The sequence below is a fragment of the Tyto alba genome, unplaced genomic scaffold, assembly GCF_018691265.1.
Source record: "Tyto alba isolate M040663 unplaced genomic scaffold, T.alba_DEE_v4.0 Super-Scaffold_17, whole genome shotgun sequence".
Classification (NCBI taxonomy): Eukaryota; Metazoa; Chordata; class Aves; order Strigiformes; family Tytonidae; genus Tyto; species Tyto alba.
The window spans coordinates 5405175-5432572 of NW_024881279.1; the positions used below are offsets into that span (position 1 = coordinate 5405175).

Below are 27398 nucleotides of genomic sequence, written 5' to 3' on the forward strand. Positions count from 1 at the left end.
AAATACTGTGAATGTTATATAGATGGAAGGGGGTAGGGAGCAATTGTTCATTGCTTGACAAAATACAGGAATTTGGAATATCTCTTGAAAAGGTAATATAGAAATTGGGGATATCTCTTGAAAAGGTAATACAGAAATCGGAGGTATCTCCTGGAAAGATGAGGCACTGTGATTTCAATGTGTTTTACTCTTTATTTCTGGACTTATATCTTTAATTTAAGAGTTTATAGCACTCTTGCTCAAAATCCCTGCTTTTCCCCCTTCATACAGAACCCCCCGTCCCGTTGCTGGCCGAAGGGGCGATGCTGCTTTTCCCGCTCCTCTGTGACCCCAACCCCAGCGCCAAGCCGAGCCCGCTCCGACCCCAGTTACCTGACAGCCGGCACCATCAGCCCCAAGAGAAACACCCGCGCCGCGTGTGTGTGTGTATGTCCCCACTCCCACTCCTGACCCGGACCCTCCCCACGCCGGCCCCGGTGTCTCCCCCCGCCGCCGGCCCCTGCGCGGCGCCTTTAAGCCGCGGTGCGTGATGTCACCGCGGCCGCGAGACACGGTGCGGCGGGGCTGCGGCGGGGAGCGCGGCTCCGTGGGGACCCCCCAACTCAGTGGGGACCCCCTGCCCGGTGAGGAACCCCTCCCCGGTGGGGACCCACCGGGGGCCCCTTGCCCGGTGGGGACCGCTGTCCAGCGGGACCCCCTGCTTGTTGGGGACACCCTTGCTTGTTGGGGACCCCCCCACTCTTTGGGGACCCCCCCACTCTTTGGGGACCCCCCCGGTCGTTGGGGACCCCCCCGCTCTTTGGGGACCCCCCCGGTCGTTGGGGACCCCTTGCCCCGCCGGCGGGGCGGTCTCGGCGGCACATCATGGGCAGCCTCCAGCTGCAGGACTTCGCAGCGGGCTGGGTGGGCGGTAAGTGGTGCCGTGGGTTGAGGCGGGGGTGGGGTGGGAAAGGCAGGGAAGAGGGGACGGAAGAGTGCGTGGGAATAAAATCCTCCGTGTCACCTACGGTCTGTGCCTCCCGCCGGCGTGCTCGCACGCGCGGATGTGCGGATTGCTTTACTTTCGCTCAGAAGTGCAGCTTAATCCAATTTCCACGGGCAGGATACTTAAAATGTAAGTACTGGGACGTGGGATGCTGCTGTGAGCCCAGGGGGGTGGGGCCGGCTGCCAGAGCCCCTCCACATGCCCCCCTGGCCCCACCAGCTCTCCCTTCCCTGCCCTCATGGCTGGAAGCACCGTGGGGGCTCGCAGGAGCCAACCCGGGGTCCCCCAGCTGCACACACCCCCGGGAGAGGCATCGCCTGGCCTCGACCCCACGATCCCAACACGGCAAACAGGCTGATGGCCAGGGCTGTGATGCTGGCAGAGTGGGGGGTATTGATCCAGTCTGTTGAAAATGCTGATTGCGAACTTATGGAAAAGAGATAGCAGAAAGAAAAAGGGAAAGTGAGCACCTGTAGAGGTGCCAAGTACTACAGTACATTTTACAGAACTGAAAATTCCCACTGGGTTTCACAGCTGGCAGGGTGCACGGTGAAGTTGCCCTGCTCCTGGGGGGGCTGCAGGGCAGAGGGACAACCGTGACACCGGCCACCACAGACCAGAGCTCTGCCCAGGCTCAGGCCAGGCTCGGGAAGAGGGTGTGAGATGGCTCACGGACCCTGACTGACCAGACGAGGTTAAGAGGTTAGGTGACTATAAAAAATCCAGAACCTTTGCCAAAAGGTTATGTGAGCAGCTGCTTTTTGGATGGTTGCAGCCTGCGGAGGCTGTGCAGGATGCAGCCGCTCCCCGCTGACCCTTGTGCCATCGCCACACACCCCCGGGAGTGGGACAGGACACTGGGGGGGTGAACAGCCACCAGTTTTCATGCATAGCACTGGACCACAGGTGATCTCAGGTTAAAGTCCAGGAGGAGAGGGGACATTTTATAATACATTTTTTGAGTAAAGTCAGAATGTGTTGACCAAGGACATGATGCTCTTTTCAGTCCTAACCCACTACAAGTGAGAAGTTTCATGTAGTCTCTGAAGCACTGGGGGACACTGGTTTGCATGGAGACTTGCAGATGGGGAAGCAGCACAAACTACCCACCATCTCCACAAACACCCTAAAAACTGACGGCTTTGTTTGCAACAAGCACATAAAACCATATCCTGGCCACGGCACATGGGTTGCTCCATCCTCCTAGAGAAGGGGCAAACCAAGCTGTGCTCTGCCCTGCTGTGGGGGCTCCTGGCAGTAAGCGGCATGGGTAAGTGGGCAGGATGGGAATGGGGAATGGGCTGGTTTCTCCCAGAGAACCATGGGGAACGTGGCTGGATGGGTCTGTAGAGATCGATGCAGAGCAGGATCCTCTTTATCTGAATGATAGGTATCACTATAAACTGCTCTTAAAATGGAAAAGGATGGAGGTTCACCATTCCCATCAGCAGTCAGCATCCCTGTCTGAGCCAGGAGAAAGCATTTCCTTGTGTCTAACCGGAATCTCACTGTTTTGAGGCTAAAAATCTGCATGAGCTTACAAGAGTGCAAAAGGGGTCGTTCACGGACAGGACATACAAATACAACACCTCCTCCTCTTGCTTAGATGCCTTTGAGATGTGAAGTTGATGTAGTGCAGGAGAGTATTCAAGGAAAGATGTGCAAGCGTTTCTGCCCAGCTTCTACCTGTTGTCAGAGACAGGGCATTGCTCTGGCTTGGCCCAGTACAACTGTTCCTATAGAAATCTCTCCTCCTCCCCTATAAAACCATTGTTTCCTGTCCCGTCACAAAAGCTTTTTCAATGTTTTGCGTAATACTTTGCTTTCATTCCCAGGAGCTGCCAGTGTGGTTGTGGGTCACCCCCTGGACACCATCAAGGTAAACCACTTTGAACTGTGCTCTCACATCACCACCCAAAAATCCACCGACAGGGAGGTGGTCTCTCTCTAGATGATGCTTCACTTCCCCCATCACCCCAAGGGGAAATTTAGCCTGTGTAAAAATGTTTTCACAGACTTTCTTCCTCTACAATGCTTGTTTTGAACAAAAAACTAAAAGAGCTAGCTGATACGTGCAGGTTCCTCTGGTGAGATTTAATGCTGAAAATTAAACCTGGCCTTACTTAATGGGTAGTTTACTGAACAGTTCTGCTAATGTTTTATTGAACATTGCCACAGACAAGTATCCAAAGGGCAACAGGGGAACTATATTTGTTTTGCTGCAAGCACATTTTTATGTGTTTTCCTAGAGTTAGCAACGCCGGAAGGGCAGAGTGCTGAAATTGTTATCCCAGGGCTATGAGATGCAATTTTTACTATTCTTGCAAGACAATTGAGATGGAAGGATTTAGAGATGTAAGAAGATATTGGCTAGCACAACGCAGGCAAGCCCATGCACACACCGGTAAAGCCTGACCCACCAAGCTGGCCGTCCCTACTGATGCAGAGATATAGAGGAAGATCCTGTTCCTTTCCCTTTTTGTACAGTGTGAAAGGCATCTCTGGCCAGCTTTCATTGCTTCAACCACCCTGCCCATGTGCTCTGATCCGGTTCAAGCCTTGTTGCTGGCACCAGACAGGGCTGTCAGATGTGGCAAACCCAAGAGCCAGTGGTCCTGTTTGCACTTTAGAGGCCCTTGGAGGGCGACGGGGAGGAGGCAGGGTCCAGCACGGCCCATGCCACATCTGTTCCCCAGCCATCACAGCCTTCCCCTGGCACACAGCCAGCTCTCCTGGGATCAGGATATGGTCTGCCAGCCCTGTCTTTTCTGAGCTGCTGCTACCAGGTGATATCAGCCCCGGGAGCATCTCTATGCGAGGATGGGTGCAGGCCCCACGTGGGGGGAGATGCAAGGATGCCCGCACCAGCCCAGCGGTGGGCAGGGCCGGGGCATGGGCAGTGCAGGCCAGGGTTTCCAAGGCAATCCCCATCTCAGGCTGGCCGTCAGAGCGTCATTGCCAGGTCTGGGGGAGTTTGGCAACAACTGAGAGAGGATCCTGCCGGGAAGCATTGAGTTTCTGGGTGCCAAGAAAGAGCGAGCCCATCCTTCAGTGCTTACAAAGACAACTGTCAGGCTGACCCCTCTGTTACCCTTGGCTTTCGACATTGGCTGGGAATACCAAGTAGGCAGACTTGTTATCTTTCCAAATGTTGGGGAAGTAAGTGGAAAGGAGAGTTTTTATGCAGCAGTAAGCCAGCAAAGGGGCAGCTCAGTGGCATTCGCAGCATCCAGGGGACAGGGGGTCCTTCCCCACCTGGAGGAGGAGGCAGGACTGAATGGGAGGTTGGATGGGGTATGTGGTATCCACACCACAGTTCCCATGAAGCAGACCTTCTCCTTCAGCTGGCCCCTTCCCAGCACCACAGCTTCCATCAAACCCAAGCATCTGTTTTTTCCATGGCCTTGCAAAACTCTAAATAGTTTTACATTTACTCACTTTTCATCCTCCACAATGCATTCATTTCCCCAGAACCTCCTTCAGATTCTGGGTGTCACCCAGGAGCCCTATTGTACTAAATGAAATGTAACAGAAAGGAGAAGTTTCCGGAGGAATATTCATACTGGTATCAGTTGACAGAGATGTCAGCAGGGATTTCAGTGCTGGGTGTTAACAGCATAGCTAAGGGGCATGTGTGCGAGGATCAGTTTGTGAGGACACTTGGTTGCCCTCATTTACTCAAAAAATGTATTAACTTGAACCTCTGAATACCTGGTTACTGTGTAAAAAGAAAAAAAAAAAACAAACCAAACAAGCCCATGGAGGCAAAACGGAAATGTCTGGGCTAAGCATTCAGATGAAGCCAGGCGGGAACGCAGGGCTGTGCACCGTGGTTGCGCTGTCCTGGGCTGCTCGGGGTGTACCCAGCCCCCCTGCCAGTCCCCCCCAGCCCCCCGTGAGTCATGGTGTGCACCGGTCTGCACCCACGGCCCGGGCCTGCCTGCGTTGCACAACGTGAGCTGCAAGAGCCGGAGCCGGCATCTTCACGTACCAGCTTGTTTATAAAGGCTCAATAAATAATCTGCTTTTGCTGCCGCCTTCTCCGTGGCCTCTGGCCAGGTGTGGAGCGGTGCTCGGTGCAGGCAGATGGCTGCACGGAGCAGCCCTGGGGCGAGGAGTGAACCTGGGCTTCGGTTCTTCTCGCTCCCCAGCCAGGGTCCCGCAGGGAGACCCCACTGGCGAGGCTCTTAAGGGGCCCTGGGCTGAGGGATTGTGCCACTCAACTGGCTGTTTGCTGCCCAAAAGCTCTCCCCAGGCATGAGCTCTGAAGGATACTCACTGCTTTGGGTTTTAAATTCCCAAATAAAGTTCCTGCCTCACCCTGGTGTAAGCTGGGGCTGAGACACTGGAGGAGACTGGGCACTGTCCCTCCACCCTTCATTTTGTCATTCCTGCTAGCAGCAGTGCTGATAGATATGACCAGAAATGCTGTCCCCACGCCCTAAAAACCACCCCGATAGAGCACATGTGAGTGTCTTTGATAAAAAATGAGCTCTGGCCTCAGCCAAGATCAGTTGCTGAAGCCTCAGGTCCTGCGAAGTGAATGGGGGTTCCATTTCCTCACACATCTCTAAGTCCAAAAAATGCATCACTCGTCAGGATTTTTTTATTGCAGACCTGTGAGCAGCGTGAATAAAAGATGATCTAAATGCATGTGTGCATATATATATTGTAAATATATATAGGTGAGAAGGGGAAAGCATGTTGAATCATACAGGCTTTGTCGTGACTTACACGTCATCTCTTACAGCTGTGGTAGGTGTTTTTTGGAAGGCATGTAACCACTGCTTTCCAGAAACAAAAATGTATTTGTTGGAAATGATGTAAAAATGTATTTTTGAGTGAAGCACGGAGAATTTATGAGATGGAGCTGAATTATTTTGGCTCCATTTAGTATTTCGATGTCTTAAAATCCACCTTGGACGAGAAGGTGCTGGAAGCCTCCCAGGGCAACTCTCGTCTCCATCCTTCAGCAACGCATCCCAGCCTCCACTGATTCCCCAAATGGAGGAGACCACACAACTCTCCAATTTCCACATAAATCATGAACTTGCCAATGACACCACCGCACACCAGCAGTCTGCTGTGATGCTGTGCTGGGCGAGGGTAGCCGGTCAGGACTTGAGAGCAATCTGAGTCATCGATTCCAGATGTTGCAGAAAGCTTCAGACCTCTGAGGTCCTGCTTAGCCCTCCTTCTGGCAAAGTTCAAGGGGGGTGGATGCATATATATCTTATTTTATTGCTCTGTTTTCTTTACAATGAAGGAAGGATTTGCTCTTAAAGCAAAGTACACATTGTTTACGTAGCATGAGCTTTCACTGGGCTGGAAGCATGGGATTTTAATTGCATTTCACAACATATTTTGCAGACCCGTTTGCAAGCTGGACAAGGGTATGGAAATACACTCAACTGTGTTCTCACCGTGTACAGAAATGAGTCTGTAAGTACTTTATCTTATTTAAAATGTGCTGGTAGAAAATGCAAATAGATCAATAGATAAATATATAAAGCAATTATACAAGATCACTGTTGACACTAGCAGTTATATGAAGACCAATAAAGTTTGTGTAATTGAGTCTGCAAATACCTACAGCTTTCTCTTGCTTAACTCTAAAGTAACTCTCGCAGTTACTCCAATAGGGAAAAGACAGATCCCTGGCATGGAATAATAAATGGCACTGCCCATGTCTCCACATGGATCAGGGTGTTACATCCACAGTGGCTCTTTTGCTGGCCAAGCTCTACCAGAAGTATTTTACTGGCTTTGGTGATGCCAGGACAGAAGCTGGCCATAAGAGGGACTTTTACGTGGGTTCCTGAGCTTTCAGCATATCCTGTATTCTGCACAATCTTTAAAAGTCTTCAGCAGTATGAACTAATTTTAATTTGCTCAGCACGTGCAAATGGTTGGGTCCAGGAGACATTTGGTAATTGAATCTGCACTTCTGGCCTGATAGACAAGTCGGGGTTTGCGCTGCTCAGCCCCGTTTGCTCTCTTAACTCCTGCTCCCTTTCCTGGGTAGGTGGCCGGCTTCTTCAAAGGCATGTCCTTCCCGCTGGCCAGCATCGCTGTCTACAGCTCCGTGGTGTTCGGCGTCTTCAGCAACACGCAGCGGCTCCTCAGCCAGCTCCGCCACGGCGACCCGGCCCACGCGCCGGCACTCACCGACGTGGCTTTGGCCAGCGTGGTGGCAGGGTTTGTCTCCGTGGGCATAGGCACTCCTGTGGACCTGGTAAAGATAAGGCTACAGATGCAAACACAGCCGTACACGGAAGGTAGGAAGCCAGAGATCCTTTTTCCTTTCCCTGCCAGTCCTCAGTGTTTACTGAGAGCTTTAGGACACCCACCCTCGCTTCAAGCCCTGGCTCTCTGCCGCCTTGTGCCACTGCAACTCCCCAGCATTGGACACTTTTAAGATTCAGCTGGACAGAGTGCTGGGCCATCTTGTCTAGACCGTGCATTTTGCCAAAAAAGGTTGGACCAAATGATCCCTGAGGTCCCTTCCAATCTGGTATTCTATGATTCTATGATACGAATTGCACTGAAGATGCTTCCTTCTGCCTCAGGACGGACCCCATCCTGCTCAGCTCACCGGGAGGGTTTCTATCAATGACATCGATCAGATCTCTGCTGGCATTTCCAGCTGACTGGGATCTCTAATGAACACAGGGGCAGGTCTGCTCAGGACCAGCAGCCGCAGGAGCTGCCAGACCCACATGGCTGTGGGGCAGGAACAGCGAGTCCCCAGGCTGTCCCCAGGGTCCCCTGGAGATCCTGCCAGCAGCACCACAGCTGCCAGCAGTAACACCAGCTCCCCAGCTCCTTCTGCTCAAGATGGTGGCTGAATTTTATCGCTGGCTGTCAGCATGGAGCAAACCCCACTGGAGAACGTGCACAGCCGCTGGAAGAGCCAGCGCAGCTTCAGAGATGAACAGCTTGGATGTCAGGAGCTGAAAACCTTTCTCATGATTACAGCTGTGGTGTTTATCTGTGAAATATTGACACTTTTATATTGCTTTGATAAAATAATATTATGTCCATTTCTAAAAGCCTCCATGCAGCTTAGCAACCTAATGCCCCTTCCAAAAGCAACTTGGTCTACATGGGAAGGGCCAGACTCTGAAGATATCAAGGCTCTCAGAGATGCAGCTTGGCACCAGATGTGGTTGAAATCCATGAAAACTGGGCACATAGCCTTAAATTCATTTGAAAATCTCACTGGGCACATACCTATTGGGAGGCATGCAATGCATCTAAGAAAAATCTGTCCTGAAGTGTCTAAATGTCTTTTAGAAATGGTCCTAAATCCTCTTTCTTAAAACTTTCTTTTTCCCATGCTATGTATTGATCCCAAAGCAAAAGAAAATGGATGGCAGTGATTGCTGTTCAATGGTGGTGGGCTTTTGAGAGGGGTTCTGTAGCAGTATATCTATTGTAATGTTTGTATCTTTTTTTTTTTTTTTTTCAGAAAACATTAAACTAAAGCCCACGGTTCCTGGATTTCCTGTGTACAGAGGCCCAATTCACTGCTTTAGGACAGTTCTACAGAAAGAGGGTATAGCAGGAATATACAGAGGTGCGGGAGCAATGCTTCTGAGGGATGTTCCTGGGTACTGCCTCTATTTCATCCCTTACACATTTTTCTGTGGCTGGATTACCCCTGATGGATGCATCTCCCCTAATCCCTCCTCCATCTGGCTGGCAGGGGGTGTAGCAGGTAAGCACCTTTTTTTCCCCACAACACTGGCAAAACAAGGACAGGAAGGTTCCCCAGGGCAGATTACGGGGGTGGCTCAGGGGCCCCCACATCCTCCTGGTCACAGGAGAGGACATGGGGCTGAATGACCTTCCACTCCCAGGGCCACATCCCCTGCTGACACCACGGCTGCGCTTTATGACTTGACAAACTTAATGGAAGTCGTATTATCAGACCTTCATCAGGCTCAATGTCACTCAGAAGGAAAACAGCCAGCACCTCCAACTCCCTGTATGCCTCATGGCAGTCTGCGTATCACATTGCGAGTAATACACGGCAGCCAAGATGCCTCCAGAAGAGGACTTCAACCCGTTGGCTGCCCACCAGGAGGGTGTGCACCCTACCCGCACGCAGCAGAAGCAGAGTTGACTGTTAATGATCTTTTTTTCCCGTGTACACCTGCCAGTAAGACCGGCGTGTGCATCTCCCACCGTGCCTACATGTGTGAGGTCACCCCTACACCCACTCCCCATTTCTTGGCCATTTCTAAATTGCAGACTCCTAAATGCAGATCAATCCTTAGCTCAGGTAATGATTACAAAACACTCTCTCCTTTTCTTCTGCAAATAGAACCCTGGCCCACCTGGACAGCTTCTCTAGTATGCCCCAATGCTCACATAGGTCCAAACAAACCCTCATCTGTCCAACTGGGCCATGTATTGCAGTCATATGCTGACCTTTTCAGAGAGGTAAAACATCCCACTCAGCTGCAGGCCAATCAATGTAAATAGATGGTTTCGTTATAGGAATGTTGCATTCAGCTGTGTGGAGCCTAATCCTGGTTGCATGAGATGAACCTGCCTCTTATTTGCATTCTCAGCTCAAACTTTGCTTTTCAACAGAATTATCTGAGGACTCCAGTTTTTCTGAAATCGCCTGAAGCGGCAGCTCCCTGCAGCTCAGGCTCTTCCCACGGCATGTCCAGGCTCCACCAGAAGCACGGCAGAAGATGTATTTGCACTTGGGGGAGCACCTCCTGGGCTGCCTGCATTTGACTACCAGCATAACCCCCAAAATCTCAATGCTTCTTCCAGAAACGGGGAACTTTGCTCCCAGAAATACTGTTCCTGTGCCTGAGCAGGGTGAACGCCCTGAAACGATAATCCCATGAATATGATGTGGTAGATGAGAGGTGAATTTCTGAGTTCACTGACCTGCGGCCAAGGAAACATAGAGAAGAAATTGTTCAAATACTTCTACGTTTTTCTAGGAGCCATTTCCTGGGGGACTGCTACTCCAATGGATGTTGTGAAAAGTCGACTTCAGGCAGATGGAGTTTATTTAAACAAGTACAAAGGGACCCTTGACTGTATCTTGCAGAGCTACCAGAACGAGGGCTTAAAAGTAAGTGTTTGAAGTAAAATCTGGGTATTAGGCATTTAATTTTCAGTTAGGAAATACAATGGCTGTTCCAAACCTATTTGCAGGGTTGAGAGACAGTTACTGCTAAATTATAATAATGACAGTAGGTAATTATAGTGCAGATTCTTTCTAAATGATAGTAGTGAGAGTAGTAACGTGCCATACAGCAATGAAAAAATGAATGACTGAGGGTCACAGTCTGCTGGTGTAATTAACTTAAAATAACACTTCATGTCAGTGCATTTATTTGTTAATGTGATTTGACTTATCATAAAGCAGAGGTAGAAAATTTTGCTTCTGTGATTGCTTCTACAAAATGCAGAGGCCAAATGTTTCCTACTGACACCAAAGTTAGTGGGAACTGATTCCACTGGGACTGTGCTGGCACTTCAGGCGTGTTTGGTTGTCTTGAGCAATGCTTTGGTGGACCTGATACTGCATTTTGCACTGCCCACCCTCATTCTGCACCAAGATAGAGCTGATTGAAAATGTTCTTAAATCAGAACTGCATTGGTATCAAACGTGAAGAGGGGCTGCATGCCAAAAAAACCTTATCTCTTTTTTCTGACTTTGTCTATTAGTGTAATAAAAAATGTTTGTTCTACCTGCAAACTTTGCCTCAGTTAGATGTGAATGGCAGAGAACCAGGGTTTGCAGCTTTATTGCATTGCCAATGTGTGATTACGAGAAGCAACATCTTCTGATATCGTAATAAATCTGTATTTAAGTTGTCATCAAAACATCATGTGGGCTCTTAGCTCCAAAGTGTTATTTTTCACATCCTGAGGGAAAAGTAACAACTTACAAAAAGAAAACTGCAAAATCACAAGTTGGTGTGATTTAAATATTTGCCAACATACCACTATGTTATGCCAGCCACTGCAGGAGTCTTTAGTCTCATTTGGTTTTTGCTGTTGAGTGATGGAAGTCACACTCCGAGGAAGTGCAGGCATCTGGAGATGCTAAAGACTGTGCTCGGATGGTCAGAGGAGGGTGAGGGTGCCCCAGGCTCTATGTGGGGTACCTGCCCTGTACATCTGGCATGCAGTTTCACAGTAAAACATAGGGTGGCTGAAAAGGGAATTTCCGTGTGTTTTCCCTTCTCTTCCCATGCTCATCCTCACCCCTTACCCTCCTTGCCCTGCCTGAAAATTAACAGCTCATTCAGGCACTTAGGTTTTTTTCTTTGAGGTCCAAGCTGCTTGCAGTTTTTCTGTTGTCATGCCTGGTTTCCGGACCGAAGCCAGCGATAGGATTGTGTAATAGCTGATGATAAGACTCGAGCCTTCTCTTGTAATGAAAATCTTTTTTTATTTTGGGAGACATACATCTGATCAATGGCAAACCAAGGTCTGGATATTTGCATTCTGGGACAGAGGAGCAGAAGTCATAGTGCTGAAAGTAATTGCCTGATGTACGCAAAAAAGTGTAAATACAGTCCTCTTCTTTCTGCATAGTCAAGTGTGTTCATTCTGATGATAAAAATCTACGCCTCTGGGATTTTCTTCATAAATCTTCATTATTATTTAACTTGGCTCTCTCATATTACTTCATGGCTACTGCAAAAATTTGAATTTCCTCCCAGAAAATTCTATCTTTTCTAACAAAACAAACACCCCAGTAAATCAAGTAATATCCTAAATATCCCAGTATTGCAATTGCACGTTGCAAACCCCATCCTAAACTATGTGAACATATTTTGATTCTGTCTCGTACAAGACAGCACTATGCACTGGATTTATTGGATACAGGATACAGTGGTGTTTAGCATTGCTCAGTATATCAGGGGAAATACTGGTTAGATTCTTAAATCTACGGGCTTCTGGTCTTGGAGCCGAGATCTTCCATGCTTCCTCACAGTAGCCATGAGAGCTTTGCTTTCGTAAAGCCTGGAAGGGGGCTTGCTTTGCTGATGTTACTTGTCATGTCTATTCTGAACTTCTGGTGTTTAGATTAGTGACCACAGTGATTAGCCTGTGTGGTTAGCGGAGTGATTTTGTGAGAAACAGGCCAGCAGAGATACTCCCTCCAACCACCGTTTTGTAAATAGGCTCATCCCAGAGCGAGTGGTTTGTGCACACCCTTGCACAGACCAGGCAACAGTGTTTGTAGCGAGGGGGGGTGTTTCAAAGGGAGACAGGCCAACGCCAGGAGCGAGAAGAGCCCCTCTCCACTTTCCAGAAAGCATTTTACTCTTCAAGCACTTAAAAGACACTGAGTCTTTCACTCTTCTAAGTGCCAGCATCTTTTCAAAAAATATATATTGGGCATAATGAGGAAGGCTGTCTGTGGATATTTATTATCTTAATGAAAGGAAATGCTGGAATACATACAGGCACCAAAGCTTGACCTTAGGAACCCACATGTGAAAATATTCTATCAAATATTTTTTCCCGAAGCTGGTGGTGAAAGCTAGTTCTCAGCAAGGTACAGAGTAACTCCAGTTTTCTGTTGATTGAGAAATTCTTTCTATGCTCAAAGGTGAAACCTGCAAAATAGTCCGCGTGGCACAGTGCCCGCATTGGCTGGGCTGGCTCACAGCCATGCTGCTCCCTCTCTGCTTCCCAAATGTCTTCTGCACCCACAGACCCAGCCCCGGGAGTCAGAGCATTTCCTGCATGAAAGCAACAACCTCCCTGTCGTACCCTGGGGTTTGCACGATCCCCGTGTGCCTGTCTGCAAAGGAAGGAGGGGCTGTAGCTAGGCAGGACAACACTGGAAGATATTTCAGGTTTCTTGCTTTCTGCTCTATACCAGTGGCATGAGGCCATTATTTTACTCTTTACCTCTTGTAGCTCTTGCTGGAAGATACAGATGGGGGACCATAGGGAGCATGGAGCACAACAATAGCAAACCAGTGACTTCTGCCATTGCGTTTCTGTTCTCCAGCGCAGCCTTCAGCAAAGACCGGCAGCGAGAGTGTATCTTCTGAGAAAACCAAGATTTGGTTCTTCAGAATCCCACCATGACTTCATTCAGTGTTTTCTTCTTCTTCTTAAAATAGCCAGTATAATCCTATGCTCTAACCTTTCTCCATCCTCAACAGGTCTTTTTTAGGGGCATCACGGTCAATGCAGTGCGAGGATTCCCAATGAGTTCAGCCATGTTTCTTGGCTATGAACTTTCCCTCAAAGCAATGAAAAGAGACCAAACTGAGACCAATCCTTAACTTCCAGGTCAGCGCATAAAGACCCTCTAGCTTTCTTAAAATTACAGAATTAATCTTTGAATAAAATGGAGTTGCAATTGTATACATCCTCTGAAAGTCAGGTAACTTACATGGGTACCTACAGCTAAATAGTCAAACACTTTTCAAATCTGGGTCTGTGGGATTTGGAGCAGTTAATAGATGTGCCGATGGATTTGGGTTTCATTCCAGATCTCCTGGAATTTCACTGCAATCTGTTCTGATTGCTGTGATTGTTCTGATTAGTATGAATCAGAAAAGAAAATTCAAAAGGAGAATATCCTCTAACATTTTATAAGTTTTGAAATATCATCCTCACTAAAGTTCCTGCACAGTATCCTCTCTTCCTTTGATCCATCCACAAAGACCTGTAATTAAGCCCTTTCAAAGTGTCTTGACTATCAACTCACAGTTTTACTCTTTCACTCATAAACCTAGGGTTGCATAAAGGAGCAGCATTAAAAATACTTGATTAAAGAAACTTTTTTAGCAGTTAAATACTCAAGATTATTCTTGGCAGTCTTTACTGTTTTCTGCGGTACTTCATAAACTTCCTTCTTTCTTATTTCAAAAGTGTTACGAAGAAGACCTGAAAGTCTCCTACTTCCCTGAGCCAAATCAGCAGTGTGGTGTTGGTGAGGGCTCAGCTGCTCTGACCGAAGACTCCCGTCCTGCACCCACAGCATCTGCTTTCTCTCCTGCCGTGGACTCAGTCCCTGGAGGACTCTGAAAACTGCACCAGCTCAATCAAATCTAAAGACCATTTTCTTATTAAATCTTTCACTCTGCTGTCTAAGAGCACCTTAATAATTCCCATGGAGGTGTTGGGCTTTTTCACCGATGACATTTTTCCCATTGAGCCAAGAGAACAACTTACTTTCCTTACCCACACGAGTGAGATATACCCAAACCCAGCCCACCTGGCATCAGCCAAGGGAGCATCTTTTGTATAACACTGCGTTTAATGCTCATCTTTTTTGTGAACAAGGGAAGGAAGAGGTGTGGTGGGTGTGCAGGTGCTTTTTGTGTAGAAAAGTCTGGATTCCCACTAAAACCTACCTTGCTTTCAGGATCACAGAAATGACTCCACCGTACGAACGGATACTCATGTTTTACATCACAGAACTCTCCAGTTTGCCACAATTTAACACATTATCATGAAACAATGAGAAGGGCTTCAACAGTTTGTTATCCAAGGTATAAATTAAATCAGGAAACAGAAAGATGTTAAATTCAGAGACTAAGTTGCTCTTTTTCTTCAGAAAACAATAAAATAAGTCCACACTGCATATAGATGATTGCCCATTAATTTACCTAATTTGTGTAGCCCTCCAGGGACCTGTTACAGGTATCTTGTTAGAACTTCTGATGTCCCTGATGTGACAGTCCAGCTTGTCAACTGCCAAATCCTGCAGACATCACTTTGCAGCCTTGAGAGACCATCACCTTTAAGGGATGCAGAGTTTATCCCAAACCATTCTCTAAAATACATGGGCCAGCTTCAGACCCCCAGCTCTTCGCTGCAATCCCACTGAGACAAGTGGGGCAGACCCAGGTCTCTCTTTTGTCTACCTTAGCCTTGCAATTATTCTAAGATGTTATAAATCATGATTATTTCTGTTTATGCCGTTAAATATCTCCATGATTTATTTTCTAAGCATGGGGCTTCTGATGCCAAAAATGAAGAAGAATCAGCTCTGCTGGGACAAGAGGACTCTGGTGGCACTGCCAGGAGAGGCTGAGGGATAACCACCTCATATGCAGAGGGACGTGCAGCATGAGAGGACAATCTGGGACAACACTATCCTCTGGGAAATGTATAGTTTCCGCCTCTCTCTTCCTCTGGAGAAGAGCTCTGGGGAAAAAGCTCAGCGATGGCAGTTTTAGCAGATGCCCTCAATAAAGGTTTCTGAGGACAACCTGGAGCAGCCGTCCAGTTTTCCTCCATAAAAGGAGGAGAAGGAAAGAGAAATTCCTGCATCCTCTTCCCTGGATGAATGGAGGAATTGGCTACAAGACTTGAAGACCTCAGCAGAAAGTGCCTAAAAACTCAGGTCTGGAGAAGTACTCAGAAATGGGGCCCCCAACCTTGGGCTACTCTTCACTGGGACCCAAATTAAAAACAGAAGTGTCGCTTCCCCCAAAACTGGCCTTAAAAAGTGGGAGAAACAGCTGGTGTTACCTCATCTAAGGACTTGCAGGTGAGGAGGCTCACAGTGCCTTTGAGCTTGGCAAGAACACAGCGAACCATTTTTGATAAACAGTATGGATAAAATTAATGAGCTTTCACACAAGTATTTGTTGTTGGCCGCATTTAAAGATTCATCCTTTCCATGTTACCTATTTTAATGCACATACATCAAACGTTCTTTAGATGCATAATATCATATGTCTCCAGGGATAATAACTGGGGAGACTGTTTTTTCAATGCAAGTAAATGGTGTTGCTTATCTGCCTGCATTATGTCAAATGGACCATAAATTAATTAAACTGATGAGGTTTGCAACAAGCTGTTTATCTGTATGAACCTGCCTTCACAGTGACCAGGTTTGGTCTGTTAAAGCCCTGAGACGCATGTTGGAGTTGCATGGTGATTTTTCCTGATATTCTTCATCCAATTAAACCAGTTTTGAGATGGAAACCCAGGATTGATTTGGACAAAATTCTCAGGTAACACACACCTGCCAGAAGGAGCTGTTGGGGAGAGCTGTAGACTACCTGGTGTAGAAAGGGAGCAGAGGGCAGAAAGTTTTTAATATAAAAAAACATGAAAAGCAAATGGGAAGCGAATAAAAAGCTTTGGCCACATGATGGCATCCTCGTCCGTGGCAGGGCACGGCCGTGTGCCGCTCACTGAGGCTGCCAGGCAATCTCTTTGCGTCTTGTTTCATTCAACTCTGAGTCCAGGTTTGCTGCCAGACCAGCACACACTCCCTTCCCAACAGCAGCCCCACACTGGGCAGCGTGCAGGTGATTTTGGGGTGACCCTGCCCGGCAGCGTGGGAGGCAAGCCATGGATGCACTTGTTAATCAGTGTATCACTCCGTTAGCATTCCTAGACAAACCACGAGTGAGGCAAAGCAACGCCAGGCTGGAGCACGAGGGTTTTGAGGGTGACAAGGAGGGACAGAGCAGCAGGGTTGGGATATGCAGCTTTTGGGGCACAGGACTTTGTGGTACGGTTGTACCCATTGCTGTGATTGATCACAGCAGATCCCTGCACACAGAGCCTGATAAATAATTTAGTCTTTCTTTTGAAGTAGTGAGTGGTTGTGTCACCAAGGAAAGAGGTCCAGTGGTGGGGTTGGGTGACACTGCGGGGGGTCAGCCCCATGTCTCGAAGATGAGGAATGGTGATTACAATTTATGCACACAGAGACTTGACAGGTCTGTGTCTTGTGAACGACCTTCTTCATGATATATTAAATGCATTAATTTTTAGAGATGACATCAGTATCATTATCCACTGACAGAAATTAGGATTTCTAAGGAATCCTCTTTGGGGACCCGGTGATGGGAGTTTAGAACAGTGCCTTGCCTGGCAGGCAAACAGCCATACATACAGCTGATTCAAATCCCTTGTATGGGGCATTGTTTGCCTGCATTGGTGATTTTGTCCTTGAATTACACAAAAGAAAAATCCCTCATGTCAACAGAGTTCAGGATACGGACCTGCTCCTCTGTCAGTGCTGTGGCCGTAGTGGGAGAAGCTATCTGCTTAACAGCTTGTTCACAGATGCTCACAGAGGCCCACATTTCTAAGATAAATGCAGTAAATCCTAAAACTGGTAAAAAATTAGAAGGGAGACCAGAAGGACCAGGGTTATCTATTTCTATGCTTTTCTTGCCTGGAATATGAAAGCATAATCAGACCTGTCATGCTTCAAGTAAGTCTGTAACTGCTTGACTTTCATGTCACTGGTGGTGTTCCAGCTTTTACAACACCCTGTATTACTTAACGAGATGCTGGCTGTGTAGCCGTTTTTACCGGTTTATACATAATGTAATGCTATGGAAGGAAAAAAAGGTAACAGCAGCTTATTTCCCCATTAAAAAAAAAAAAAAAAAAAAAAAAAAGACAAACAGGAACCAATTTCCCAGTCAAAAGCTATTTTTCTGCCCTGACCTGGAGGAAAGTCTTTGGTGCTGGGAGAAGCTTCATGATGCCCACAGGGCCTGAGGTGGGAGCAGGCTGGGGCTGCCCTTTGGCCAGGGGGCAAGGAGGGGGGCCACCTCCCCTCCCTGTTTCTGCATCCCCGATTCAGAAATGTCCTTGACATTAATAATGTCCTCGAATTCTTCTCCCAGGCAGGGTGCATCTGGCACCCCGAGCAGGAGCTCACCCCCAGCGGTTTCAGCCCCTGCTGAAGCCCTGTCTGTGATGGCTCCCGGCCAAGCCCAGATTTTTTCACACCTCAGGAATCCCTGCCTGCCATGTCCACACCTTGGGGGACGGCAAGATCACAGTTCCCATATTGGTTTCTTTTTTTCTGGTGTACTCAGACAGAGGAGTAGGTGACGTCTTTTCAGGCATTAAGATATGTATCTCCTCAGTTCATCTGAGGTTCTTTGTTCTGTTACAATAGGGATTTCTGTCCTAGATATTGCATTTGTGTAAGCCAAGACTAATGCCTCTCTTGTACTGGTGAAGAAAAAGGTAAAGTGTAGAGTCAGAAGAAATAGTGAGATCAAAGGATACAAGTGTGAAGAAGTTCAAGTTGCTAAACTGAACATAAACTGCACAAGAACAATTTCCCTTCTCTAAAGCCATTTTCTTCCTATATGTGCTTCTCTAGTGATGCATAGACTGATCATTGCCAACTTAACTAAATAGTACCTAAAGTATCCTTCCAGAGATAGGCTCCAAAAGGAATTAAGCCATGCAGTGAGGGGAAATTTAAGTAGTTACACTGATTTTCAAAGCAGTTTTCCTAAACTAGAATCCGCGACAGCTCCAGTATCAGACACTGGGGGAACAACCAACCTATTAAGAGCCATACATGTAGCAGAAGGAAAGTAGCTTTTTAAGGGGGTCTCAGAGGTCCCATATGAGGTTTCACTGTAAGATACAAAATGCTGGATACAACAAGAAACCCTTTCTTAGTATAAGTGAAATACTAAGGCTATTGGACTGTAGAACACCAAATTTCTGAAAAGAATATGTAGGTCCTCTTGAGTAATGGATAAAGCAATGTATTTGGGAAAAAAAAAAGCAACTTCGAAAGAAAAAAAGCAATTTGGAGAAACAAGAACCTTGCAGCTGGGGAAGCACAGGCTGAGACTGCCCTGCTGCCAACACCCGGTGCTTCAAGACTGGCACCCACATGGCCTCTCTGGCTGTAAGAGCACCAGGACTTACATAGCTCATCTTCATGGATTGGACCGGCTCATGATCTATTCCCCCATGTTTCAAAACATTCTAGCACTAATGTAGCCTACTTTACACATAGTATAGAAAATCCTGCCAACTCTTATGGAAGAGGGCCAGCCTGTTCTTACTCATGCAACTAGGTGTGAACCAGTATCTGTGCTTATCTCGTTATTAAACTGTCATTACCATGTTTCAATCAAGCAGTCTGCAGGTGGTTTTTCGATGCTTTCAACATGAAAAACAAGTCGCAATGCAGGTTTGGCTGGTGGAGGGCTCTAACGCAGCCATGGAGCGAATGCCTTGTGCTGTCTGTCTGTCCTGCATGTTCAGCCTTCCTCTGCATGCTGTGCTGAGAGGGAAATCCAGCACCTAGGGTCATCTCACAGTGGGACAAGCAAGGAAGGGTGAGTGGACTTATGATCTGAGAGCTCTGCAATGTGTCTTTCCCGGTGTGAAAGCAGTCAGGCCCACAAAAGAGGATGCGAAAATGAGAGCAATGACATCAGGAAAACCTTAAAATACAAGAAAACTGGTGATCTTTGTGGACGGTTCCCACTTTCTTCTGCTTAGTTCTGGAGACTGTTGGTTGTGAGATGCATTTGCAATATGTGCAACACCCAGCATGGTTGCATGTTGCTGTCAGGGCCTTTTGCTTTTAGATGCCTCAGCTCTTGCTAAATATCACTGCAACGTGGAAAGCTTGGCTCCCCTGCTAGAAAACCCAGGAAAGCTTTGGTGACTGTGTCATTGCATGAAACAAAGATGACTTGCAGCTCTGAAGGTCCCTCTCAAGTGGGCTTCCCCATCTCACAGCTCCTGAGCACCACTAGTTTTGGTTAGTTAGTTTAAATTGTTTCAAATTAATTAAAACTCTTCTGAAAGTAATGGGAGCTCCATTACCTACAGAAGCTAACAGGAGTCCTGAGGACATCCTGTGATCCATCTGCTAGGACAGAGCAGAGCATGGGGCTATTGTGAGGTGCCACTGCTGTCTTCAAGCTGGCACATGGAAAGTTTCCTATGTTCATCTGGATTTTACACCTTTCTGTCATAAGCAATCTTGCTATTACTATGCTATGGTTTACCCTTTTGTGGAGGAATTAGAATGAATCTATTTTCCTTTATTTTTACACTAGCATATGTCATCTTTATCTAAAAGAAAGGAAAAAAAATACTCCATGCTACCTTATCTCTGGAAAATGAAACTATCAATAGCATCTCTTCATTTGTGGTTTTGCAAGCCCTTACATACTGATCAGTGTATACAGCAAATGTAAAACAAACTAATACATTATCTTGGTGGTCTTCTTCTACAGGGAATCCTTTTTCCTATGTTAAAACATAACCCAAACTGTACAAAGTTTCTTGGAAACACTAAGGTGGGATGCAAATTCTTTCACGACAACTCAGAAGATCTGGAGTTTTATGCTAATCAGGTTAAAATACTGATCTGGAAGTTGGATGTTTGTGCAGCATTTTTGGTTAATCAACCTATCATAAGAATAGATGCATTAAAAGGGAATATATCTCAAACATTTACATGTAAACCAAAAAGGTACAGGATATTAGGTGAGGATTTCCAAAGGAACCAGAGGAAACTGCCTGTAAGAGACAACAGAAATATGAGAGGGGTTTTTTGTTCATCTTTTCCAAATACCCATTCTGGGCTGGAATCTTGCAATCCCTCGAAAGTTATGATTTTGAACCAGGCACACTCAGCTGATGTGCTGCCCTGGTGTTGGCAGTACCCCTGGCTGATGGAGCTCTCTGTCCCCTTCCTCACTCTGCTGGGCCACCCCATCCTTTAGTGTGTAGGAAGTGATAGAAGTATGGGGATATACGATCTGCTAATGTATGGTCCTGCTCAGGTTTCCCAAAGGCAATGCAGAGGATGTTTCTATGGGCTAATGCAGCCACTGCCTTTAAGCTTGGTGTTCTTCATTAAAAATCCCGGCTTTCAGTTCTTCATCTTCTTTCTAATTTTTCCAGCCAGAAATCTTAAAAGGGAACAAAAAGGGTCAGGATGACCAGACTTAGCATTGGTAGCTCCCTACTTTGACAGACAGCCTTTGGAGGCCTAGGGCTTTGTGACCTCAGAGGGAAGTAGACTCACAGAGTCGCCTTCCTACCTACTGCAATTTGGCTATTGAATTTATTATGAATTTGTTTCCATTTTCTTGAGTGGTGGTTGAAAAGCCTCTATTTCCTCTCTACATTTTGGCCTGTGTTGCTGAAAGAGGCATTAAGGGAGAGGAACAGAGGGAGAGCAGATACCTAGACATGAGGATAAAAAAGAAACTGCTGATCGTATTTAACACACGACAACATATCTGTGAAAACACGTTGCAGCAGCTGGTCATCAAAATGAAGACTTTTAAAATATCGAAACTAAATATTTAAAGATTATATTAAAAAGCTGGTCCTTTTGCTGGGACGGCAGCAAATATTAATTTCCATGGTCTGTGAATCAGCCTCTAAATGCTGGAATAGAGCCCAAACTCTCCAAAGAGAAGCCGTAACTGGTCCCACTCGCCTCTGTGCCTGATTTACTGCTGCTCTAACCAATATATGGAAAGTTCTTTCTCTGCCAGTTTGACTTCTGGTGATTTCTGATTCACTCTGAATTGAATACAGCTTCTCTGGTGACCTATTTGCCCTGGAGCAACAACAGCATGAGAGAGATCTCACTAAGCAATCTAATAGAAATGAAAAGACGTAGAGATAGTGCTGGCACCCCCGGCAAATAGAGACTGCGAGGAGGAACCGCAGGCTCAGGGAGCAACTCTGGAAACTCTGCCATTCTGATTTTCAACTTGCAACAAAAATACAGATCTTGTCCTTTAGGTCTATAGGCTTGGGAAGAAGTTATCTCACTGTCCAGTGAACATAATTACATCTCATGTATGGAAAGGTCGTAATTATGTATCCTGCACATATTTCATGCCACCCATCACTTTTGCTGACAGAGCATGGCAGCTGCATGGAGACGGCATTTCTTAGGTAAAGAGGCCCTAGAGACCCTGCTAAGTATATCAAATTTTGTAAAAACCTTGAAAAGACGGTGTAGAAGCTACTGGGCAAAATAGGATTTCTAATGAACACATTTTCCTTATAAACAACAAGCATCAGAAACCCTGGCTGTCACGAAGAGCCCCTTGTCCCTCTCTCCCCATGGCATGTATTCCCTGCAGAACCTTGGCTAAATCAAAGACTCCTGTGAATTCTTTCCTTTAAAACCATGTAAAATTGTTTTTTTTCAGCCTTCTGAGAAACCAGATGTCCCACAAACATTATGCATAATTTGTTTCCTTCAGGAATTTATGCTTCGAACTAATTGTTCTAGCTCTTGCCGTGGGGCTTTACTGGCTGAAGAAACAGAGAGCAGCACGCCTGTTTCTTTGCTTGAGCAAAAAACTGTTTCCTCAAGGGAGACCTGCCCATCAGGGAAGTCTCTTTACTGCTTTTCAGGGAATCACAGGCTCTCGATCACCAATCAATGATTTTAGCCCTTCTCTAACCACCCAGTGCCTTGAAAGATGCCACTGCCTGGCCCACGAATGCCATCCCTCCCCTCAACACACTTTTATGCATCTGTTGATCATAACGTAGCCTGCTGCCACTTGCCAAGGGAGCGTCTCTGGCTTTTTCTAGGTATTCCCTGGGGCCTGTGTGAAAGCTGTAGCTGCCTAATGGGATGTACACTTCCAACACTAAAGCAACTAAGGATTAAACTCAAAGAAAAAGGAGTGAGCATCCGCCCCAGCCTGGAGCTGGTGCTCGGTGTGCAGGCAGCGAGTCAGGGGCAGGAGCAGCAGGCAGGTTCTCCTCTGCTCCCCGTGGCGTGCGGGCAGGCAGCGGAGCCGCGCTCGGCCAGATCAATCCCTTGGTTGTAGGCAAGTGCCAGAGAAAAACCAGCAAATTGCAACCCTATGTTTTCTCTTTTCAGGACAGTTTCCAGAGGGACTGTGTTCATCCTTCAGCCAGACCGACCAGAAGGCTCAAGCTTTTGGAGAAGATCTTCGAGGCATACCAGGATTTAAGGCATAACAGGAGGGAAGTTTAAAGTCAACACTGGGGATCTAAAAGAAATCTGAAGGGCTGCCACTTGCTCTGCCAAGGTGTGCAACTTGGGAAAAAAGGAAACCTCTGTGACCAGAGAAAGCTCTAACAGACATTCAACCTGATTTGCAGACTCCATCTGAGAGAATTTCCAAGTTAATACCATTTTGGTCACCTAGGGCTATTTTTGCGGCCACTCCTTTCTGCTTAAAAGGGAACGGGTGGGATGCAATGTCGAAGTCAGTGTTTTCACTTTGAGGGGCCCGATCCTTATCTGCACACTGGTGCACTTGCCCTCGGCAGAGGTGGGATCACAGTCACGGACTATGGGATCGCTCTCCGGATGCAGCAGCTGTAATTCGGCATGACTTCTCCAGGCACCATTCTACAACTTCGTCCGTTTGTCTGTCTGCTCACCAGACCCCTGCAGCGATACCAACTTTCCTTGAGAAAGGTCCTGCTTTGAATCCAGGGGGAAGCCAGCTTCCAACCTATCAGTTTGTTTTCTCGGGAACTTTGGCAATGCTGAACACTATTGTCTCTTTGCTTTCATGGAACCATAATTTACATAAGCACAGGAGACAAAGCCCACATCTGGAAAAAAAATGCTTTCGTAGATTTTTAACCATTGTTTCCTGTTGGGGTGTGATATCATAATGTTCAAATTAATCATTTCTGAGGAGCATTTGTGAATTTCCGCAGTACTAAAGAAAAGTCACTGCAGTAGGTGACTCAATTCCACATTTGATTTCTCTAAAATGCTGTCCAAGCTAGTGGGAAAAAATAGTGGGCACCTGGTATCAGTTTTATAATTGGGTTTTTCCAAATTAGAATGGGAATTTTGTGAAGACTCAATTAAAAGGAGTGTCCTCCTATTCTTCTGTCACCCATCAGACTGAGTTGCACATGAATGCCAGCATGCTGTCATACATACTCTTCTCTTGTTTGCTGCTCTCTGTGCAAGCACAGAATTGCAGTGTCCGTGAAATTATCCGGTATACAGAACGTCTGCTTGTAAGTGGCTGTTTAGCACCTTAATTCTGTAAAAATGCATGCTTGTAAAGTAGCTGATAATAAATACTGATTTCTCACTTGTTATTCTTTCAGAAGGAAAATTCTGTAAATTGCCCATGTAGGGAGACAGCTGTCAGTGTGAGTACATCGCTTTTGAGAATATCATGAAACTAAACAAAAACGTACTTGTGTGTTGAATGCTAGCAATGCTGGATTTTAACGCTCACTCTTTTCATTTTCAGTCATGTTCATGTCTTCCCATTGCTGAGGTAAATCTATCTTTTTTTTTTTTTAAGCTATTGTAGGTGTTAAAGAAGTTCAGTATTAACTGAGTTTGTTAAGTTTGTTCACTTTGCTCTTTATCTAACTTTTGCTTTCGGTTATGAGGAAGATTTTAATACACTAGTAGCAGCAAAACTGACTTGATGAATACCAATGGGGAGGGAAGCTGAAGTCCTCCCATTATCACTGCAGTCAGAACCAAGCCCAGAGTCAGGCAAAAGTCCTCTGTGGGCTTGACTTAAAAATCAAAAGATACAGGCTCTTCCTTTGCAAATCTCTGCAAGACCTTGTTTTATGGCTAGGTGCCTAAATACTGAGTGAACCTGGGCCAGAGATGTCAGGCCTCATGCTTAGCTCTAGGTGTATCCAACACTATTTAATTTTTTGTAAGCCTCCTCAGATATGGTGAAACCCAGCATTAGCTGAAACTATACTTCAAATAGGTTACTTTTATAGTTTGGGATTCTCTGAGAGATGTGACAGGTGTTTCTTATGGCATACATGATGATTCGGTGTTTTACAACTCCCCCCAAATTCTTGCACCAGTGTTCAACAGAATGCAAAATATGTTGCATTTAATTGTGACATGCTGCCACATTTAGGAATACCTATTTTTACTTTCTGTACATAAACACAAAATGCATTCTAGCTTTTTCTAATGCCTTCTTCATTTAACAGCCTGGCCATGAATTGGCATGCTTTGTGGAAGGAACCGAACACATGCTGAAAAACAACGTATCTTCAAACGCAGTAATTGCAAGGCTTAATCTAACCTTTCAGACTCAACTGGATAGAAACCTCTGTGAAGTAAGACTTTTCTTACTTTTCTCTAGCTTTTTGTATATCTTTTACAAAAGAAATGATTTTTAATAATTTAAACACTTGTAGTTGTTTGATTAATTTCAAATGTGTTTTAAATACTCGTTTTATGCAGGAGCCAGTTATGATGGCTGCAACATGCCCAAGGCAATGGAAAAACATTGAAATTGGCAGAGGGAGCGAAGAGATGGGTTCTGCTCCACTGTGCCCCTTCCCTTCCCCAAACCCCTATAGCATGAGGAACCTTTAAACATAGATCTCTAGGAGGGGGAGCTTTATTTAAATTGCTTTTCTATTCTCCTTTCTCAAGATGTGTTTCGACACTAAATAGTAATGATATAAATCCAGAGAGTAGATATGCAGAAGCTGCATGGCTGGGGACTGGCAGGCAGAGGCATCCTTCTCTTCTGGAGCATTAATGCTGCCTAAGCTGCAGTTTCTTCAAGGATGCTTGGGCATGAAATACTGCTGTGACCTGCAGTGTCTTCAGACTTGTGATGACACTCAGGAAGACTCCTGGATCCCCATATGCCTTTTCTGAGGCAGTAAAACACCCTTCATTTACATACTGAGCAAAACTGTTGTGTAATTCAGCGAGACACGGAAGATGCTGATGCTGCAGTGTCTCAAGCTCCTTTACATCGGCTTCAAACTTGCAAGGGGGAATATTGTTAGAATGGCACCGCGGCACCAAGCAGACCCATTGCCCTAGTCTTACTCAGCTTCTCATACTGCTCTATCTGCTCTGTTTTCCATGTTGAAGGAGCCCAGTTTAAATTACTTCAGCTATAGCTATATAGACAGTCCAGCTGTCACCTTCTAAGTCACCATGAAAATCCACTTTTACACTTACTGCTCAAGGAACGGTTCTATAGGAATTGTTTCTGAAATCTCTGCTTAGCTCCAAAGAATTTATATTTTAACTGTTTTATCTAAATGTTTTATTTTTTATAAAATCTTTGGTAACCCAATCTTTGTTCTTTCTTCCATCACAGAGCCTGGCACGTGGGGATCAATGCCAGTACAAGACCAAGGGAAGCGTGAAGGAATTTTTGAATAAAATCCTGAGAACCTACCAAGCAATCAATAAGCATAGAGCTTAAAAAAAAAAAAAAATTAAAAAGCTTTTTTAAAAAAAACCAACTCTTTGATAAGAAGGGGGAACAGGGAAGTTATTTATTGTATTTATTGTCCACCTGAAATATAAAAGGTATAGATAACTGCTAAAGAAATAAAACTATAATTTACCTGAGCACCAAAATCATTCAAGTCTTCATTTTATATGTTCTGTACTTGGTGAAAGGTTTGAACATCCTGTTTTTGTAACAGTGGGTGTCAAAATGCTTCTGCAAAGCTCTAGTCCAACAATTTCAGTCATGTGAGATGCTACAGCAAAATGCACATTCTGACCACTGTATAGTACCAGCAATATTTGCGAACTTGAGATTCAAACAGAAATTCTGTGTTTTCTTTCTTCATCACTTTTATTTTTTGATAACATCACACATCATGAATATGTAGCTTAGCTTCTTTCTTGAAAGGTTGCAGATTTTCCTGCCCACGGCCACTTTTTTTTTTTCCTTAAACATTCAGTAGTAGAGAACTCATTAACTTCTTTACATACAAAAGCAAGACCATACCCAGGGTTAATTACAAGTTCTTAATGGGCTTGTGTATTTGGAACTTGTTGTGGCCAACTGTTAACACTGGCTTTGGACAAGATATTTCTATAGTGCTATGAACTCAGATGTGCTTCTCAACCACCTCTCCACTCAGCTCAACAGAAACAAAAGAGGCAAAAAGGGAGCTTTGCTGGAAGAAACCCCCACATATAAGGGCAGACGCTTATCTCAGCCACCTATTCCAGTCTCACTAGTAGTTTCTTAGATCTCTTCACAGAAGGGAAAATCCCAAACAGGGGAGAGAAGGTCAGATTTCATCTTCTTTGTGCCTCAGACAGGAACAAAAGAGATGAGGCATTGTAGCAGGACTGGCCTTTGAGATGGAGGATCTTAGAAGACCTCCAATGACGTCATTTCTCCACCACCTCCACTGAAGTACAGTGGATTTTTCAGACTTCGAGGAAGAGACACAGGAATATAATTTCCTTTCTTTTTTTTTCAACATAAAGTTTGATATTGATGGGATGAACATGTTTCTAGGATCAAAAGCATGACGGAAATGTTCATCAACTACATTATTATTCTTAAGTTTTCCATTAATATGCGCTTGGGGGAAAACACAGAACTCGATTGTAGAAAATGCATCTGATACAACTATATAAAAGGAGTTAAACTTATGTAATATATATCAGATCAAATGCATTTCTTGATGTGTTTCTGCGACCTGTTTCAAATATGATAATAAGATAATAAATACTAAAATACAAAAGACTATTTCTGTGGTAACACCTACACAGCTGAAACCAAGAAGTAAAACAACTACTTTGCTTTTCTCACATTTTCATATTCTCCTACATTTTCTACTCCAAGTTCAGCTCAGATAGCTTTCTCCTAAACAAACATTTTTTTCTGCGTTCTATTGCAAAGAAAAATCATCC

The 27398-nt window shown here is 45.6% G+C and overlaps 2 protein-coding genes across 7 annotated transcripts; both read left to right on the forward strand.

Annotated features, from left to right (window-relative positions):
* Positions 1-539: 539 nt before the first annotated feature.
* SLC25A48 (solute carrier family 25 member 48) lies at positions 540-22727 on the forward strand. Of its 5 annotated transcripts, XM_033006305.2 has the most exons (8): positions 540-910; positions 2821-2864; positions 6356-6427; positions 7011-7263; positions 8457-8705; positions 9955-10088; positions 13153-13282; positions 13868-13939. In XM_033006305.2, exons 1-7 carry the CDS (start codon positions 865-867, stop codon positions 13273-13275), a joined length of 921 nt encoding a protein of 306 aa, XP_032862196.1. In that variant the 5' UTR covers positions 540-864; the 3' UTR covers positions 13276-13282; positions 13868-13939. The 5 variants fall into 5 exon arrangements, with proteins under 5 accessions (XP_032862196.1, XP_032862197.2, XP_042646218.1 ...); XM_033006306.2 differs by lacking the exons at positions 13153-13282; positions 13868-13939 and adding an exon at positions 22611-22727; XM_042790284.1 differs by lacking the exons at positions 13153-13282; positions 13868-13939 and adding an exon at positions 21979-22454.
* Positions 22728-23087: 360 nt separating this feature from the next.
* LOC104363094 lies at positions 23088-25967 on the forward strand. 2 transcript variants are annotated; one of them, XM_033006311.2, is made up of 5 exons: positions 23088-23177; positions 23831-23875; positions 23980-24006; positions 24698-24826; positions 25834-25967. In XM_033006311.2, the coding sequence occupies exons 1-5, from the start codon at positions 23088-23090 to the stop codon at positions 25939-25941; spliced, it is 399 nt and encodes a 132-aa protein (XP_032862202.1). In that variant the 3' UTR covers positions 25942-25967. The 2 variants fall into 2 exon arrangements, with proteins under 2 accessions (XP_032862202.1, XP_032862201.1); XM_033006310.2 differs by lacking the exon at positions 23088-23177 and adding an exon at positions 23622-23737.
* Positions 25968-27398: the final 1431 nt, after the last annotated feature.